General features: G+C 40.0%; 1 protein-coding gene across 6 annotated transcripts in view; it reads right to left on the bottom strand.

Annotated features, from left to right (window-relative positions):
- Positions 1 to 17948, bottom strand: part of RASSF3 (Ras association domain family member 3) — a 140113-nt gene continuing 122165 nt past the window's right edge. For 5 of the 6 annotated variants that reach the window (XM_025188258.2, XM_006130205.3, XM_075931028.1 and 2 more), the window contains 4 exons: positions 9642 to 9749; positions 6321 to 6588; positions 3729 to 3844; positions 1 to 1203 (listed from right to left, as the gene is read on the bottom strand). In XM_025188258.2, coding sequence (XP_025044043.2) covers positions 1054 to 1203; positions 3729 to 3844; positions 6321 to 6588; positions 9642 to 9749 — 642 coding nt within the window. In that variant the 3' untranslated portion in view covers positions 1 to 1053. Of the gene's footprint in view, positions 1204 to 3728; positions 3845 to 6320; positions 6589 to 9641; positions 9750 to 9848; positions 10015 to 17948 lie in introns of those variants that run through there. The other variant, XM_014577091.3, reaches the window with a different exon arrangement.

Genomic DNA, 17948 nt, shown 5'->3' with positions numbered 1-17948 from the left:
AAAAAAAAGAGCTCTTTGATCTCAGCTGAAAGATATGATTTTAGTTAAACCAATGTACCTCCATCTATATTTCTAACCTAGACATTCCGTGACCAATTAGGTGGGTTTTCCTTATAAAAGTTACATGAGATATACTCACTATTCACACTTCAAAATCCAACAGACTGAGTTTGCTGCACAGCTCAAACCACACCTGCTTTCACATAGCTTCTCCGATATAGGGAGTTCAATTTCTACTAAAATTTAGCTTCCTTGCTGCCTTCTCTCCCAGTACTTTCCTTAATTATCCTCTCTCTTCTAGTGAGACTTTACACAATTCTAAAAACTTATTCACAAAATTAAAGCTTCCTAAAACTTGATTTTTTTTTACAACTAGTTACTAGCAAAACTAAATTTCCATTTTTTCTATCATTTGTATTTCCACTCTACTTCAATCTCCCATCAGCTACACCAGCCACTTCCTTACCTCTTGCCTTCTTTTCAACTTGCTCTTTACTTTCTCTACTAAGTCTGCTTTATATTCTCCACAATTTCACAGAACCTCAAAGTTTTACGTCCCTTCCACCTATAACAGTTTCCTCACAGAGTACACAGTAAAAATTTGAAAATCAAAAGGTAGTGCAAATCTATTTAATCTCAAATGTAGTGCTCCAATCTGATTCTCGTTCACATGGCTAAGCTGTTTTATTAATTTTTTTAAATAATCAATTTGCACTTCCTTACTTTGAAAGCTATCATTAATATTAAAGCAAATAAAAAAAGTGGTAACAAATTCCTGTTATCATACTAGAAAATATAGTCAAAGATTACACAAAGGTAACCTGGAAAGCCTCTAAGGCACATTAGGGGGTTGCAAGTTGATGCAGAATTCCTTATAGGAGTAAGACACTAAGTGACCCGATTTATGGATCTAAATCTATAGAAAAGTACAGGTAATCCTAGCTTCACAAACAAGTTTTCTAAATAAAGAAAACTATTTTCTTTGCTGCTGTTCTGTACGTTTGGGTTTGGCATGCTCTGTGGCATATTTCCTGAGTGTTCTTTGGCCCCACTTTAACCTGGTTTCCACACTCCACCCAGGGCTTCTTCAAGTTTGTCTTTGTAGGCTGTATAACGCCTCTTTAAGATCTGTAGTTGCTCATTTTCCTCTTTGTCCAGTATACGCAAAAAGTTCTGCAGTTCAGGAAGGCTGAAGGCTTCCCACTAGGAAAAAAGAATTGGAAAGACTGATGTAGTGAACAGGAAATACGCAAATTACTCATGTTGTATTTTTAAAGGGATACTGTCAACTCAAAATGTCAACATACAGAAAGGAGATAAAAAATAGTTTCTTGTACTAGTGAAGGTCTGTCCTCCTGCCCATTTCTGTGGGTTTGCAAACTTTTTGTTCTTTTTAAAAATGTTTCTCTTCTCTGTTCTGAGAGAAACAATGGGGACTCTAACTACACATGAATTATTTACAAATAGGTATGTAAGCAACTAGTTGAGTAGTCAATTACCCAATAAGCCCAGGCTCGACTACTCACTCCCCCTCTCGTATCAGAGACAGCAAGGATGGGTGAGCAGGAGAAGATGCTCAGGGGGACTGACTTAGGTTCCCTCTAGCACTGTCTCTGGGGGTGGGAGTGCAGGGGAGGCAGAGGTGCAGCAGGGGACTCAGTGTGAACGAGGACCCGGTCCCCTGCTGTGGCTCTGCCTTTTAAATGTAGTAAGAGCCAGGTGGCTCCTATTGCATTTAAAAAGCAGCAGTGCAGCAGTCTCAGAGCCAGTTTAAACCAGAACTGCTCAGTCCCTGCTCGCACCACCTGGTGAGCTATCCCTGCTGCAGCTCTGCAGTTGAAATTTAGTAGTAGCCAGCTACCTGCATGTCTGGCTTCTACTATATTTAAACTGCAGAGCCACAGCAGGGGTAGCGAGCATCTTCTCTCCCTCTTCCCCCCCCCCCTGGCATTATTATCGGTTAACCGACTAGTTGATGGAAATTCCATCGACTACTCGATTAGCTAATTAAATGCTACTTAACATCCCTATTTGTAAATCCACAAATAAACACAAAGGACAAAAACCAAAATCATTGTACTAGGTGTTACCTGGTACAATAGTACATTTCTAGACATAAGACAGTTTAATTTGATGATTGATTTTGTTAGGATTAAGAGGCCATCAATGAAAGTTAGAACTAAGTCATTTCATTTACATGCTAATAATAGTGTCACTATATAACAGGGGTAATCAATAGACAGACTATGGGCCAAATCCAGACTACCAGCTACTGCTGAATTGACTCCAGAATCTTTATTTACTACTTACCATCATCATGATTGTTAGTTTTTAAATAATGTTTTCTGGAGTCTGGACCTTGACAAAGAAATATGGATCTTCACAAAAAAAATAATGGACTTCTGTTATATGATGGGCAAAAGTCAAGTTAACACAACTGATTTGTATAGTTAAAATAAAAAGGAAATATAAAATTAAGTTTCCTACAGAAACATCAACTTGGCCACATTACACAGATGTATCAATTTCTATCCCTGGTTTTTTGGGGTTTTTTTGCACCACTGATTTTGACAAATGCCAATATGCTATACATTATACAGAATGCACAGTGTAGCTGTAGTGACATTAATTTTCACTGTTTCTATTTTAATTTACAACTTGCAGCTTTAAAAAAATCTTGCACAAACCTAATTTTTGCATTTAGTTTTTTTTTTTATAAATGATTTGATGCTTAATATTATTAGTATTTGGTCCCAATTTGAACTTCTCATGTGGCTGAGGTTCAAGGAAGAATTCCAACCTTTGGACTTGCTGCTGCTGTCTGGTTAACAAGGCAGCAGCATATTGGTTTGCACTGTGTTTACTACAGCTTGATAATGACCCCACTCCCTAAAGATAAACACAGGGCTCAGTCCTCTGCAACTACACGCATTTGTGCAGTTCTGCTAACTGTGACCAGAAATACATTAATCTCTACTTCAGGAACATTTCGAGTTGATTCCCAATGGGATCTGTTTTGAGGGAGAAGGTGGAGGTGATTTTGTTCTAATGAACTATTTGTAAACCATTGATGCAAACCATTCCCGTAGCAGCCTAAGAGCACCAGCCAACCCTAAGGCTACATTAGTCAGGGAAAAAAACGTACATTGTGATGTCAAAAAGAGGACAGCGTTTTTGATTAAACGCTGTTAAAAATGATACCTGAGTATGCTCAAGTGATTTTCAATGATTTCCACACTATCTTCCAAACTCAGTCGTTAATTAACTAGCCAGTCATTTAAAAATTGATTGTGGATGTACTGTACTTTGAGGGCCATTTAATTTAAAATTTCAGTCACTTTTTAGTATTAGGAAAGGGGAAGTTTTTCTCATCATTGCAGAACTCAAAATATTAAGAGATGTTGCTTAGCCATTCCCCCTGCTCCCTTCTAAAGTACATATTCAGCCTTGAACTGAGCCCATCAATGGAAAAATTCTGCCCAAGGTGAATCCATGTGAAAGGTGGAAATTAAAACTAATGCTTTTTCTAGCTCCACTGTAGTACTCACTGCTTTAATATTCCATGCTTGAAATAACCTGCATAACTACTTTTGTTCAGCCCCTCACAATTTTGTGTACAGTTCTATAGACACTGAAATGATCATCATGAAAAGATGCTCCAGACAGAGAGAATGAGTGTATTTAACAGATCTGTGAAGCTAAACAAAAAAAAGACAGCTGTAACTTACCATAACCTCTCCAGTTTCATGCTCACGCAGAACAAAACTGAGTGTTTCTGTGCTGGGGCCTGCTACCAAACGCAGATAGAGAGGGTTTTCTCTGTCTGAGAGCTTGCATGTGTACACTGCAAAAGTTAAAATTGTTACTCAGTTTTAAAAATAAAAGTTTTCAACTATTTATCGAAAGTGTGCCAGGGATTACAATCTTTAAAAAGGAAACAATCCCACCTCTGCCCCCCAAAACATACACTTGTAGCTACAAAATCTTTGTACAAAAATATCTCTAGCACTACAAACAGCTGTTGCTGGGAAGGCTGAACAGAATGTATTGCGCATAACTAAGTGTAATAACTGACACTCAGAACTAAATGAAATGGTTCTTAGTGAACATTAACATTTAATTTTAATGCTATTCAAAAGAAACAAGAAAACAGTAAAACAAAAACAAACCAACCCAACAGCAGCAGCATCACACGTAACATGAAGAAATGAAAGTTTTAAACCTGGAAAATGAGATGGTAATTCACAGATTTCCTTCCATATCACCATTCTATGCAGGATGTCCAAAGGCACAGTGTGGCTACAGGTATTTCCCACCCCCACATCCCAAGGATCCTTCAGCGACAAGATGAAAAACAGAGGACTTTAATCCTGTGGGAGGGAAGCAGGAGCCTTCTCTCCACTTCCTTATATGTATGATGTGGGGGCCCTATTTACAAGCTATAGGAGTGGAGCTTCTGGCATTTTGTATTTTAGGTCCAATTCTTGGTGCGGCAGGCCATTGTCATTAGGATTTTTAAAGTAAGGGCTTCAATGAATGTTCCCTTCCCCCCGCAACTCCTTACACACCGAGCCTATGTCTAGACTGCATCCCTCTGTCGACAGAGGGATGCAAATCAAGCACATCAAAATTGCTAATGAAGCAGGGATTTAAATATCCTGCGCTTCATTAGCATAAACATGACCGCCACTTTTTTCCAAAACAGAGCTTTTTCGGAAAAAAAACCTGGCAGTCTAGATGCGATTCTGTTGAAAATAAACCCTTTTTTGACAGATCCTGTATTCCTCATTTTTTGAGGAATACAGGATCTGTCGAAAAAGGGTTTATTTTTGACAGATCTGCGTGTAGACTGCCGATTTTTTCCCCCAAAAAAGCTCCGTTTAGGGAAAAAAGCGGCAGCCATGTTTACGCTAATGAAGCACAGGATATTTAAATCCCTGCTTCATTAGCAATTTCGACGTGCTTAATCTGCATCTCTCTACTGACAGAGGTGTAGTCTAAAGCCCCAGTGTCTACAAGACAATACTGCTTGTTTAGATGGAATGGCTGCTGGCCAGAAGTATCCTTTCAGCTGGCCACGGTCATTGTCCGTTCAAGTAGCTGGATTTTAAGTGAGAGAGCAAGAAACTGATAGAATGAAAATGCCCCTTGAGTATCTATTTTTGCTTTTCTTTGGCACTTCCTGATTATACATGCATTCCTAGCTTTTAACAGCATTTAGTACAAGGAGAGATTTCTCTGTGTACAGATTAACTAACCCAGGAGAGAATCACATCAAGCACATTAACAGACTTAAACAACTAATTCTGTTCTATTTCAGGTAAATGGATCATTGAAACTTTATTGCTCTAGGATCCATTTTCCAATCAGTCTAAAGATAAGTTTAAGTTTTAATATTTACTATCTCACACTGAGTCACAATGTAGAGTGTCTCTTGGTGTTCACACCTACACATCAGCTACTAGAAGTAGGCCACATCCTCCCTGACTGAATTGACCTCGTTATCTATAGCCTTCCTCTTGATTGGTATTCCTTTCTTTTCACATGCCTGTATATTTATACCTGCCTCTGGAATTTCTACTACATACATCTGACAAAGTGGGTCTTTGCCCACGAAAGCTCATGCTCCAATAAATCTGTTAGTCTATAAGGTGCCACAGGACTTCTCGTTGTTTAACCATAGCTCATGTCTCTCCTATCCGCCCTAGCAACTAACCCCATAATCACAATGAAAAGAACCTTCAAAAGGACTGATAGTCACCCAAAAATCACTGAAAATCACTTTCTGGATCCTCAGAGCGGATCCCCATTCCCTTTTATGAGGGACTACAAACCTCACAGACAAACAGCCAAGTCCCACATATCATCTGACTAGGAGACTTGCAATCTCCATCATGCTATTACCCACTTCAGCAAATCCTCATCCCCGTAAGTATAAAGATTAAAAAAAAAATACAAATCTTTCTATTCAGATATTTTTATTCACTATATGTCCTTATTCCCAACACATCTTACCATACATTACATAAACGACGATGTCTCCACACAAGAACAAACCCTGGGGACCTCCCTCCTCAAATAATAATGCTCTCTCATCTTGCCCTACAAATACCTGAAAAAATATCCCATCTGACCACAAGGCACTCCTGCATACACATACACACCTAGAGAGGGTAAGAACCTGGAACATAAATTTATGGAAATGAAAGAATCATCATCACTTCTTCCATCCTGCTCATCTCAAACATAGCTATAGTACACCTCCCAACCCAGACACTTTACCCATTCCAACCTCAAAAGACAACACATCCAAATTATACCTTGATCTTCCTTGTGACAGCGTTTATAAAGTGCAAACTTGGCAGGGTTGTCAGACACTAAAAATTTTTTGAGCAAGGCCTCAATAACTTCACGAACACTGTTAGCGCTGCTTATATGAAGCGTATTCACGTAGCCTGCAGGCAAGTAAAATGCAGTCTTATTGTTATTGTGAGCATGCTCTCCTGGATTCACAGCAGTCTGTACAGTAATAGGCCTGCATAGTTCCATATGAACTTTGATGAAGCCAGTATAAGTCCCATTTGAGTTCTGCAGCAGGAAGAAAAGCAAAACATAGTATAAAAATGAATACTGATCTATTTATTATGACAGCATCAATAGTAATAAAGGACAGATTGCAACAGATTCATTAAAATATGTTGTCATAATACATGAAGCAAATAATTTTTGTATAAGTCAGTGTTTTACATGGTCAGACACATTCCTCTATCCCTCTGTGGCTGCCACAGAATTCACTTTAGTATTTGGAATTACAGAGATAATATAGACAGGCATCAAGCAAAAGATCCTATGGAAACTAATGGTAAATTTTCAGTCTTGGTAGAAAAATTATGAAGCAACCTCATAGTGGAAAAAGGGAAACACTACAAACAGAGAACTGGTATTCCCAACAAGCTGCCAGAGTTCTGTTTTAGCAGGATGCAAAGTGTAGATCCCACTACTGTGTAAAAGCAATTAATCCATGTTTTGTTTTGAGATCACACTGTAGGTAGTTGGGGAAAAAGTGGAGATAAGTTTGCAAGATACAGGTTTGTTATTTTACATTGTAAATTTATTCTTCACAGTTAGTCAGGAAACATGTGAGACCCTGTAATTTAAACTGTGACAACACAAAATAATCCATTCTAATATCGGTTATGAATGGTAAATTTACAAAACTGTAAAAATGAAAATTTATTTGATGGTTTCCTTATACTTTAAAAATACATTTTTTTTAAAAAGGACAAAGGAAAAAATGATCAGGCTTGAGAAAAATGCCACTGAAATAATCTACATGTAAGAAGAATGAAACCAAAACACATATTTGAATCTAGAAATTTAAGACTGTCATGAACTTGTCCACAAACACATTCAAATACTTAAATGGGCAGAGTTGGTAGCAATACCGAATATTAGGGTGCACATTTCCCATTACAAGGCTTCGTTTTCAGTTGCTTATAACTTTGCCAAACCCACTAGAAAAGGGAAGTATCCATTCTCCCTGCTCTGCATACTGCTCCACAGAGGATAACATCCTACTACTGTGATCAGTTAATCCAGTAGCTGGTGTGTGTGCGTATGTATCTAACAGGTTATTAGCAGCATTGGAACGATCTCAACATGATGGAATTTATTTTTTCTGTTTGCTTAAAAGAAAAAAAAACCTAAGAAAACACAGAGTAGTAAAAGAACATTATTAAGGGAGCAAAGTCAAGCACTCAAAAACAGAAGTGCCAGAAGTTGCTGTACATTCTTGATATGGCCTCCTTATGCATATGCATTGTATTACGGTCTTTAATTACCTTGTCATATACTGTTTTTTCCCCATGGACCCCTGACACTCTGGTGGTGGGAATAAGTTCAGGATGTGTGCTAAAGAAATCGGTTATCTAAAGGTTCCCTGTCTTATTTGTTGCAGAAGCTGGAAAGTGTGTAGTAAATCAAGCAAGGGTTATGGGAGCACTGAATTCTATTCCTGCTTCTGCTGTAGAGTTCCTATGGGATGCTAGCCACCGTATGCAAGCCAAAACTTTTCACACAGGTGGTCACTAATTGCGTGTTCTTTGTTTTCTAAGGGCCTGACTTGAGAGCCTGGTGTCTGATTTGCAGAAGCTCTGAGCTCTCACAGCTGTAGTGGAAGTCAGTGGGAGCTGTGCTTTGAATATTGTGAAGTGGTATATCAGCCTAGTATCCTGAAAAGTGTTTCAAATGGGGTATCCAAAATTAGTGGGTATTTGTCATCTCTCTGTGTCTCAGTTCCTCATTTATACTATCCTCTCACCTCATGGGGGAGTTATATTATTAGTATTTGTGAAACAGATACTATCAGTGCTGCAGAAAAGTCTGTGAGGAAATTAATATTCAGATCAGGGTCTGAATAATGTGTGGTGAATAGGCTTGGGGCCAAACACTGAAAAACAAGGATGACAAAATACTGAATATCTGCTCATTGAAGACTACATAACATATATGCACAAGAAAGCTGAAATTCTGCCATTTCCTTTGCTTTTGAGCACTTGATTTTGCAACCCAACTGAATTTTTATGTGTTTGTGTTTGTAATATTATATAGGTGTAGATACATTTGCATGCACTTTATATGTAAAGCACACTCTACAATATAACTGTGCACAAATACAAAATATAATGTTATACACAACTGTGCAATGCTTAAAGCTATGATTGTCAAAGGGAGTTAGGTGTGCAAATTCTGTTACAATTTAATGGGAATTGGGTGCTTAATAAACATAGGCTCCTTTGAATAGCTCAGATTAAACTTTATACAAGCTTAACCAACATGGAAAGTTTCTTACTGTAATTAGTATCAAAATTAATGATTAGTCAAATGCTACTGAGCTACAGGACTTTTGGCAACATGCTTTTACAAGTATTAGTTCCAAATTACATGAAAATACATAACACAAATCAGATTAGTAGATACAGCTTGCATATATATTATAAACTGGTTAAGAATGTAACATAACTTCCAAGTTTGGATGGGCAGTATATCTAATAACATAAAAAGATCTGATAATTTATATTCAGATTGAGTTATAATGTTCTAGCCAGGTAAATACAGATTTTATTAATAGACTGAATCCTAGAACTAATACAGAAGATTTATCAGTGTGGATTTTATCTTAATTATAATATAAAAATATTATTTATACCCGGATCACATTGAAAAACTACTTTAAAAATCATTTTTGCTTGATTTAACATATTTGGATGCCATGGTAATATAGTTTTATAAGAGACAGATAGCCATATTCTCCCTGTGCTGGTTGTACTGGTACAACTGAGAATTTTGACAGAAGGAATCCACTTTCATATGACATCCGAGAGTTCATGTTAACATCTCAACACCATGTACAAGTTTGTGGTTTCTACCCTTTTCCCTTTCTCCCCAAATAAATGAAGGATGAAAGTGGTTTAATTACATTTCATGACTAACTAATTACCCTTTTTCTACAGTACATTACAAAGTCATTTAGCCAGAGATTCACATGAAAAATGCTATAGACAAAATAACAAATAATTCACTCTATGGAATTACATTCAGCTGCTCAATTATTAACTGCTGTGGCTCTATGTGAATCTTACCAGAGTCATCTTTAATTTGTCAGTAACAGATGAATTGTAGTTTTGAATCTTTTCTTTAACTTCTTCTTTACTGAGATATGTGTGTGTTTCTCTCTCTTTCTGACCATCCTAGAACAAAACAAACACTGAACATCTTAGAAAATGAAGAAAAACTACAGTTCATTTACATTCCAGACTATGGGAAAAGTACATGCAATCAGTCATTACCTCATACAGGCTCCATATACAACAGTTATCCATGTAGAATTACAAAGATCTAGCAAATGAGGTGTGTCAAAAAAAGCTGCTGTGCTCATCATAAACAGTTAAACTGACACACCCACAACACTTGTGTCATTTTTGGTCAACTATTTTTGTTCAAATATTTATTAGCAGTATGCAAAGAAGCTCAGATCCTTTCATGACTGGATTTTTTCATTTCAATGCTATGTAATATTCTCCGATCACAACACTTGTACAGCATTACACTTAAGGCATACGTAATTAAAAGAGGATAGACCTATCACTACACAAAGCAGAAAAATATATACAAAATTCCCGTCCTGATGTGTTAAGTAAGTAAAATCAGGAATTTCTAAGTACTGGAATAAGGACATCTCAGCATTCCAAAGGTGCAGCATTTATCAACTTGTAACAGTCTACTATCATCCTGCTCACAAGTATGTATCTAGGAATAAAATGTTTCTCCATATTCAAGCTGAATTTTAAACCAGTCACTATCAGTTTTTCAAATGTCTTTACAAGCTGCATACTGATTTTACATGCCACTGTAAAACCAATCCGAAGCACTGGCTATTATCCAAAAAAGCATTTGTTCCCAATCCACATTACTGCAGCAAACCAGTGTTATAAATACACTCAGATTTCTATCACTTGCACAAACACCATATATAGTATGAAACTGATTCAGCTCTCAACTTTAATGATTGAAGACCTCTCTTAGAAAAGAAATATGTTGGCTTGGAACCATCTGGGTACCTCTGAACACAGAAACACTCATGCACCACTTGCACACTGGTCAAAAGGTCAGTATTTCATACTACCCATCCAAATGGACCCTGGAGGAGTTTGGCCTAAGAAAAGGATTTTCCTGACCTCAAAAGCCACTCCTATAAACATAGTATCTCTGAGACTTCCCAGCGCAGCTGGCAGACATTTCAGTTTGCCAGGAATTAACCCTATGACAACACTGTATCTGATGCAGAGCTATACACTTTTGCTTGCCAGAAAGTCTATACAAAGCTCAGTTTTAGATTCTTTGATTTTTCACTATTTACACATGCTTCTACCATCCTCCCTACAGCTAGAAAAAAAAGAGATGTAGTCTGAGCAAAGATTTGAAAACAAGCAACTCCCAAACTCTAATCCCAGCTCAGATACTAATTTATTTTGGGGGCTTGGATAAGACACTTCTGCTTCAGTTTCCCCATGTATAAATTAAGGATACAGTATTACCGATATTAGCATTTTTATAATAAAAGTGGTAATTTCATATCTATGCGTTCCTTAATTACAGCATTTTTATCCTGAAGTTAAATATTGTGGCATAATCATAGAATCATAGAATAATAGGACTGGAAGGGACCTCGAGAGGTCATCGAGTCCAGCCCCCCGCCCTCAAGGCAGGATCAAGCTCCGTCTACACCATCCCTGACAGATGTCTATCTAACCTGTTCTTAAATATCTCCAGAGAGGGAGATTCCATCACCTCCCGTGGCAATTTATTCCAATATTTGACCACCCTGACAGTTAGGAATTTTTTTCCTAATGTCCAATCTAAACCTCCCCTGCTGCACTTTAAGCCCATTACTCCTTGTCCTGTCCGCAGAAACCAAGAGGAACAAATTTTTGCCTTCCTCCTTGTGACACCCTTTTAGATATTTGAAAACCGCTATCATGTCCCCCCTTAATCTTCTTTTTTCCAAACTAAACAAGCCCAGTTCATGAAGCCTGGCTTCATAGGTCATGTTCTCTAGACCTTTAATCATTCTTGTCGCTCTTCTCTGTACCCTTTCCAATTTCTCCACATCTTTCTTGAAATGTGGCGCCCAGAACTGGACACAGTACTCCAGCTGAGGCCTAACTAGTGCAGAATAGAGCGGCAGAATGACTTCACGAGTTTTGCTTACAACACACCTGTTGATACAACCTAGAATCATATTTGCTTTTTTTGCAACAGCATCACACTGTTGACTCATATTCAACTTGTGGTCCACTATGACCCCTAGATCCCTTTCCGCCATGCTCCTTCCTAGACAGTCGCTTCCCATCTTGTATGTATGGAACTGATTGTTCCTTCCTAAGTGGAGCACTTTGCATTTCTCTTTATTAAACCTCATCCTGTTTACCTCTGACCATTTCTCTAACTTGCTAAGGTCATTTTGAATTATGTCCCTATCCTCCAAAGAAGTCGCAACCCCACCCAGTTTGGTATCATCTGCAAACTTAATAAGCGTACTCTCTATCCCAATATCTACATCATTGATGAAGATATTGAATAGTACGGGTCCCAAAACAGACCCTTGAGGAACTCCACTTGTTATCCCTTTCCAGCAGGATTTAGAACCGTTAACAACAACTCTCTGACTACGGTTATCCAGCCAATTATGCACCCACCTTATCGTGGCCCTATCTAAGTTATATTTGCCTAGTTTATCAATAAGAATATCATGCGAGACCGTATCAAATGCCTTACTAAAGTCTAGGTATATGACATCCACCGCTTCTCCCTTATCCACAAGGCTCGTTATCTTATCAAAGAAAGCTATCAGATTAGTTTGGCATGACTTGTTCTTCACAAACCCATGCTGGCTATTCCCTATCACTATTACTTTCCAAGTGTTTGCATACGATTTCCTTAATTACCTGCTCCATTATCTTCCCTGGGACAGACGTTAAACTGACCGGTCTATAATTTCCTGGGTTGTTCTTATTCCCCTTTTTATAGATGGGCACAATATTTGCCCTTTTCCAGTCTTCTGGAATCTCCCCTGTCTGCCATGATTTTTCAAAGATCATAGCTAAAGGCTCAGATACCTCCTCTATCAGCTCCTTGAGTATCCTGGGATGCATTTCATCAGGACCTGGTGACTTGCTGACATCTAACTTTCCTAAGTGATTTTTAACTTGTTCTTTGTGTATCCTATCTTCTAAACTTACCCTCTCTCTGCTTGTATTCACTACGTTAGGCACACCTCCAGACTTCTCGGTGAAGACCGAAACAAAGAAGTCATTGAGCATCTCCGCCATTTCCAAGTTCCCTGTTACTGCTTCTCCCTCCTCACTGAGCAGTGGGCCTACCCTGTCCTTGGTCTTCCTCTTGCTTTTAATGTATTTATAAAAGGTCTTCTTGTTTCCCTTTATTCCTGTAGCTAGTTTGATCTCATTTTGTGCCTTTGCCTTTCTAATCTTGCCCCTGCATTCCCGTGTTGCTTGCCTATATTCATCCTTTGTTAGTTGTCCTAGTTTCCATTTTTTATATGACTCCTTTTTTATTTTGAGATCATGCAAGATCTCCTTGTTAAGCCAAGCTGGTCTTTTGCCATATTTTCTATCTTTCCTACACAGCGGAATTGTTTGCTTTTGGGCCCTTAACAACGTCCCTTTGAAATACTTCCAACTCTCCTCAGTTGTTTTTCCCTTCAGTCTTGCTTCCCATGGGACCTTACCTACAAGTTCTCTGAGCTTATCAAAATCTGCCTTCCTGAAATCCATAACCTCAATTGTGCTGGTCTCCCTTCTACCTTTCCTTAAGATCATGAACTCTATTATTTCGTGATCACTGTCCCCTATACTGTCTTCCACTTTCAAGTTCTCAACTAGTTCCTCCCTATTTGTTAAAACCAAATCCAGAACAGCTTCTCCTCTGGTAGCTTTTTCAACCTTCTGAAACAGAAAGTTGTCTCCAATGCAGTCCAGAAACTTATTGGATAGCCTGTGCCCCGCTGTGTTAGTTTCCCAACATATGTCTGGATAGTTGAAGTCCCCCATCACCACCAAATCTTGGGCTTTGGATAGTTTTGTTAATTGTTTAAAAAAGGCCTCATCTCCCTCTTCCACCTGGCTAGGTGGCCTGTAGTAGACTCCTAGCATGATATCACCCTCGTTTTTTACCCCTTTTAGCTTAACCCAGAGACTCTCTACACAGCTATCTCCTACGTTCATCTCCACTTCAGTCCAAGTGTGTACATTTTTAATATACAAGGCAACCCCTCCTCCCTTTTTTCCCTGTCTGTCCTTCCTGAGCAAGCCGTACCCTTCCATACCAACATTCCAATCATGCGTCCCATCCCACCAGGTTTCTGTAATACCAATGATATCATAGTTGTATTTATTGGTTAGCAATTCCAGTTCTTCCTGCTTATTACCCATACTTCTCGCATTTGTATATAGGCATCTAAGATACTGATTTGATCTTGCCTCCCTGTTGTGCCCTGACCCTCCTTTCTCCTTGCCATTATAGGCCGTAGTCCCCCCTATTTCCAACCCATCTCCCAGTCCCGCACATTCAGCACTTACCTGTGGGCCTTACAAGTAGGACCAAATCACTTTGAAGTTTTCAGAATCAAGACTTCCCCGTCACACAAATTAAGAATATTTATCATCCTTTTACTTTTTTCCCCTCCTTTACCCTGTTCCCAGAGAGCAGCAAGTAGAGTACAGGCAGTCCCGGGTTACGTACAAGATAGGGACTGTAGGTTTGTTCTTAAGTTGAATCTGTATGTAAGTCGGAACTGGCGTCCAGATTCAGCCGCTGCTGAAACTGACCGCCAGTTCTGACTTACATACAGATTCAACTTAAGAACCCCAAGCGTCCCCAAGTCAGCTGCTGCTGAAACTGATCAGCGGCTGATTCCAGGAAGCCTGGGGCAGAGCAACTCTGCCTCGGGCTTCCTGTAGTCAGCGCTGGCCAGTTTCAGCAGCGGCTGACTTGGGGACGCCTGGGGCAGAGCAGCTGGGGTGCTGCTGGGTTGCTCCAGTAGCACCGCTCCTCGGCGCTACTGGACCAACCCAGCAGCACCCCAGCTGCTCTGCCCCAGGCGTCCTGATTCAGCCACTGCTGAAACTGACCAGCAGCGGCTGAATCAGGACCTGGGGCAGAGCAGCTGGGGTGCTGCCGGGTTGGTCCAGTAGTGCCCAGAGCGGGTGCTACAGGACCAATCCGCAGCGCCCCAGCTGCTCTGCTCCAGGGTCCAAAACAAAAGCCTGGTCTGCTGGGGGGGGGCACACTATCCACGCCCCTCCCCCCCCCAGCAGACCAGGGACACGAGGAGCAGAGCAGCAGTGGCAGCAGGGTGCCGCACCTCTGAGGCTTTGCTCTGGCAAAGTCTCAGAGGCGCGGGACCCCCTCCCCCCACGGCTGCCGCTTGAGTCCCGGTGCCTGTGGTCTGCTGGGGACCGTCCAGAGTAAAGCCTCAGAAGCGCGGGAACCCGCCCGGTGCCCCTGGTCTGCTGGAGACGGTCTCCAGCAGACCAGGGGCACCGGAGCAGCTTACGAACGGGGCTCTCTCGCCCCGGAGCTCGCAGGTAGCAATCCGCTACCTCGACCTCCGGGGCGAGAAAGCCCCGTTCGTAAGTGCGGATCCGACATAAGTCGGATCCGCGTAAGTCGGGGACTGCCTGTAATACTTAGCACTTTAATAAGAACATAAACATAAGAATGGCCGTACTGGGTCAGATCAAAGGTCCATATAGCCCAGTAGCCTGTCTGCCAACAGTGGCCAGCACCAGGTGCCCCAAAGAGGGTGGACTGTAGACAATGATCAAGCGATTTGTCTCCTGCCATCCCTCTCCAGCCTCCGTCAAACAGAGGCCAGGGACACCATTCCTACCCCCTGGCTAATAGCCTTTTATGGACCTAACCTCCATGAAATTATCTAGCTTCTCTTTAAACTCTGTTATAGTCATAGCCTTCACAGCCTCCTCTGGCAAGGAGTTCCACAGGTTGACTACACGCTGTGTGAAGAAGAACTTTCTTTTATTAGTTTTAAACCTGTTACCCATTAACTTCATTTGGTGTCCTCTAGTTCTTCTATTATGGGAACTAATAAATAACTTTTCTTTATTCGCCCTCTCCACATCTCTATCATATCTCCCCTCAGTCTCCTCTTTTCTAAACTGAAAAGTCCCAGCCGTTATAACCTCTCTTCATATGGGACCCATTCCAAACCCCTAATCATTTTAGTTGCCCTTTTCTGAACCCTTTCCAAGGCCAAAATATCTTTTTTGAGGTGAGGAGACCACATCTGTACACAGTATTCAAGATGTTGGCGTATCGTAGTTTTATACAGGGGCAGTAAGATATTCTGTGTCTTATTTTCTATCCCTTTCTTAATAATTCCTAGCATCCTATTTGCCTTTTTCACCGCCGCTGCACACTGTGTGGAAGTTTTCAGAGAACACTTACAATATAATGCTTTTTATTTTCTTAGTCCTTTAGAAGCCCCTAAAGGGTTCTCCCCTTTGCATTAAAATAAATATTAAAATAATTTGTCTTTAAAATTAGAACAAATTAGTTTGAGCAACTTTAATGTTTAGAAAGACTAGACAGATATTATATATGTAGCAAATAATAAGGATCTGACAACATCAGCACTCTAAAAATTATAGTTTTTGTTTTAAATTTACAAAAAAAATACATTCAAGCAACAACTGCACCCTCAATTTTTATCCCATTGCAAAAGATATGTTAGGAGTAGGAAACACAGTGTGTTCTGCAATTATTTGGACACAGAATTTTATTCAAGAATCCAAACTTTAAAGTTACTACTCCTTATAATTGTGAAACAGTTCTATCAAATGGGCACTGATTCAGAACTATCTTCGTGAAGGGCAGACAGGCTGAAACATTAGCTTTCAGAGGTGTGACCTGCCCTATTCATCTCAACAGTGTTAATTATAAAATCTAACAACAATATCTGAATAATCAAAATGTGTAATTATTTCACTGCTCACTGTTTAGCAGACATTTCTAGTAAATGGGTTTGCCCTTTTTTGTTGGATGCAGTTATGAATGGGGAAGGAGAGAGTTGACCACTGTCAAGGATTGACACAGTGAGGAAGCTTGTATCAATGTTCAGAAGAGAAAACAACAGGGAACAGGAGTCCAATGTCAAAAGTCTCAACCCATTTATTTGGTTCCAAAACTAGCTTCCTGTTTCCTTGACAGGTCTACACAGTGCTATTAATGGAATAATAAAACGAATCCAACCTGCTTCTAACAGCAAAGGTTCAGTCTCTGCAGGGCTGACAATTAGAAAAAAAAATTGTCTTCCTGCAGCCTGGGCAAATTTGGTATGGAAATCAATGAGACATTGAATAAGACAGTCCATTTTAGATAGGTGCTTTTAAGGAAAGAACAAGACTTTCATATGAATATAGCAAAGAATAGTGTAGTAATTAAACTACACCTGAACCTCTAATTCAGCAACCCTGGGAAACAGGACATGCTGGATTAAAGATCTGGCTAGGCCAGGGAGGGCACTGTGGAATCTGGGCATGAGGGGGTAGGACTGGGGTGCTTACCTGCTGCATTCAGGCACCGCCCCTTCTGCTATGAGGAGAGAGAGGGGAGCCTTAGAAGTAGCTCTGTGCACTGCAATTTCCCCAGCAGGGGGGGGGGGGGGGAGAGCAGCAATGTACAGAGCTGCTGCCTCCTTCAAGCCACAGGTGTTCCTGATTAGGGACATGGAGTACAGAGGTTCAAATGTACTCACTCAGCTTTAATGCAACAAGACTGTTAATTCAGAAACACTGATCTAAACAAAACTATATAGAGGAAAAGAGGTTGGGGGGGTGGAGAAAACAGCAAAGTGACAAGGATTAGAATTATGATACCTATATGGGCCTGATCCAATTCACTTAAATTAACATAAGAATGACCATACTGGGTCAGACCAAAGGTCCATATAGCCCAGTATCTTGTCTTCTGGACAGTGGCCAATGCCCCCAGAGGGAGTGAATAGAATAGATAATCATCAAGTGATCCCTCTCCTCTCCTCCATTTCCAGCCTCTGACACACAGAGGCTAGGGACACCAGTCCTACTCATCCTGACTAATAAATATTGATGAACATAACCTCCATGAATTCATCTAGTTCTTTTCTGAACACTGTTAGAAGTCCTGGTCTTCTCAACCTCTTCTGGCAAGGAGTTCCACAGGTTGATTGTGCACTGTGTACAGAAAAAAAATCCTTTTGTTTGTTTTAATCTGCTGCCTATTAATTTATTTTGGTCACCCCTAGTTCTTGTTATGGGAACAATTAAGTAACTTTTCCTTATTCACCTTCTCCATGTCTATCATAATTT

The sequence above is a fragment of the Pelodiscus sinensis genome, chromosome 1 (genome assembly GCF_049634645.1).
Source record: "Pelodiscus sinensis isolate JC-2024 chromosome 1, ASM4963464v1, whole genome shotgun sequence".
In the NCBI taxonomy this organism is placed as follows: Eukaryota; Metazoa; Chordata; order Testudines; family Trionychidae; genus Pelodiscus; species Pelodiscus sinensis.
The sequence above is the reverse complement of the archived record's forward strand: the minus strand, read 5'-3'. Positions and strand labels throughout refer to the sequence as shown.